We start from the raw sequence: 2,370 nt of genomic DNA on the forward strand, positions 1-2,370 counted from the left end.
TTACTCGCCGAACTCTCTATCTCTCGGAACCTTCTTTCTAATATTATACTCGCACTCTCGAGTTTACAGTATGTTTTTCTGTTTTCGATTGTGTGTTGGAAATGAGAGCCACACCCTCTATATATAGGGTTCTGGCCGCAGTTTTGGCTCCAAAAGACACCAATCCGACAAGACTGTTTGGTCGTTCACGTTCGGCCGTGTCCGTTCGGCCGTACCTATTCGTTCACCGCGTCTCATCGTCCTGACCGCTCGCGAGCTCCCCAGCTGACCTGCACATTGTCCACCACTGTCCAGCTGGCCGAGCCGGGTGGAGCTGACCCGCAGCTTGCCGAGAGCCATCCGTAGCTGTCCGAGAGCTGTCCGTAGCTGGCCGAGAGATGTCCGCAGGCTGACAAGAGCTGTCCGCAGCTGCCCGAGAACATAACCGATCCTTTTTGCATACTTGTCTCGTTTTCCCTCATTGTCCGAGCTAACGAGTAGCTCCTTCTTGACTTGTCTAAGATCTCCCCACCATTTTGGACCAAGCCACGGCCTACGATCCTATTCAGGATCGTGGGAGTTACAAGTCTCCCCCCCCCCCCCCCTTGTAAGGGATTCGTCCCCGAATACCTCTCAAGTTGATCTTCTCCCATCTCCTTAAACCACTTGGGATAATCAGCCTTCATTTTATTTTCAGTCTCCCAAGTAGCTTCTTCGCATCCGCCTCAGTTCCACAAGATCTTCACCATGTTAATCTATTTCCTGCGCATTCCCTTTACCATTCGGTCAATGATCCGAATAGGCGTTGCTTCCACCATCAAGTTTTCTTGCAACTCAGGTGGCACATCCCCGACTACTTCGTCCTGTTCACTTAGGCATTTCCGTAGTTGTGATACATGTAATACCTTGTGAAAAGTGTCTAGCTTTGGTGGTAACTCCAGTTGTTACGCCACAACGCCTACTCGTTCGATCACCTTGTACGGACCATTGTACCTTGGGCTCAGATTTTTCCTCTTGGTAAATCGACCTTTACCATTGTATCTCATCGCCTTAAGGTACACTAGGTCGCCAACTTCAAACTCCAATTCCTTCCGACGTTTGTCCCCATAACTTTTATGTCGGCTTTGGGATTCCTTCAGCTTGATTTTCAAGAACATTAATTTTCCGGTCATCTCGTCCACAATCTGAGGTCTGAATAATATCTTTTCCCCAACCGGCGTCCAGCACAACGACGTTCAACGTGGCCGGCCATAAAGTGCTTCATAAGGCGACATTCCAATACTAGCTTGGTAGCTATTGTTGTACGCGAATTCCACCAAGTTTAAGTAATTTTCCCAGCTTCTGCCCCAATCCAATACACAAGCTCGCAACATGTCCTCGAGTGTTTGAATTGTTCTCTCGGAGTGCCCATCAGTCTGTGGGTGGTAGGCCGTACTTAGGTTCACCCTTGTCCCCAACGCTTTATGAAAAGCTTTCAATAAATGCAAGGTGAACCGCGTATCACGGTCCGAGAAAATGCTTACCGGCACTTCGTGCAGCTGGACTATCTCCTCGATGTATCTAACCGTAAACACCTCAGCTCCATCTGTTTCCGCGATTGCGATGAAGTGTGCAGATTTGGTAAATCTGTCCACCACCACCCAGACCGCACGGAGTCTATCGTCACATTATCCCATTTCCATTCCAGCATGGGTAAACTTCAGACTAGTCCGCTCGACACTTGATGCCCGACCTTGACGAGTTGACAGGTTATACACTTGGCAACCCACGCGGCCACATATCTTTTCATTCCCATCTAGTGATAGTAACTTTTCAGATCGCGATACATCTTCGTCGAACCAGGGTGGATCGAGAACTTCGATTAGTACGCCTCTTTAGAATTTCCTCCCTTATCTCCTTATTTTGTGGCACGCATACTCGTCCATTCACCACAATGTTACCATTGTTCGATGTATGGAACTCCGTCTTATTATTCTCCGCCCAAATCTTATGTTCCTTGTCCTTTTCTTGAGCCAAGCGAATTCTACTAAGTAGATCCGCTTGATCGGCTGCTCCCACCTCCTTTGCCTTAGAGTTAACTCCGGCTGGGTGAATATGTATTTTTGACTCTTGTGGTCGGTGAAGATTTGAACTTTGGCTCCACAGAGGTATGAAAGCCAAATCTTCCACGCAAACACCACCGCGGCCATCTCTAAGTCGTGCGTTTTGTAATTCCCCTCGTGCTTACGCAATTGCCTTAAAGCATATGCGATTACACCACCCTTTTGCATCAGCACACAGCCTAGCCCCATTATAGAGGCATCAGTGTACACCACGTATGGCTCGTCTGCTTCCGGTAGCACCAGTACCGGAGCACTTGTGAGCATTTCCTTTAACTCCAAAAAATTTTCT

General features: G+C 48.3%; 1 protein-coding gene across 1 annotated transcript; it reads right to left on the reverse strand.

The window, feature by feature from the left end:
- Positions 1-734: 734 nt before the first annotated feature.
- On the reverse strand, positions 735-1,151 carry LOC147947551 (uncharacterized). The gene is made up of 2 exons (XM_087507344.1): positions 954-1,151; positions 735-842 (listed from the first exon to the last, which is right to left on the reverse strand). The coding sequence occupies exons 1-2, from the start codon at positions 1,149-1,151 to the stop codon at positions 735-737; spliced, it is 306 nt and encodes a 101-aa protein (XP_087363470.1).
- Between the last annotated feature and the right edge of the window lie 1,219 nt (positions 1,152-2,370).

Source organism: Camelina sativa, chromosome 3, assembly GCF_030686135.1.
Source record: "Camelina sativa cultivar CO46 ecotype springtype chromosome 3, ASM3068613v1".
NCBI lineage: Eukaryota > Viridiplantae > Streptophyta > Magnoliopsida > Brassicales > Brassicaceae > Camelina > Camelina sativa.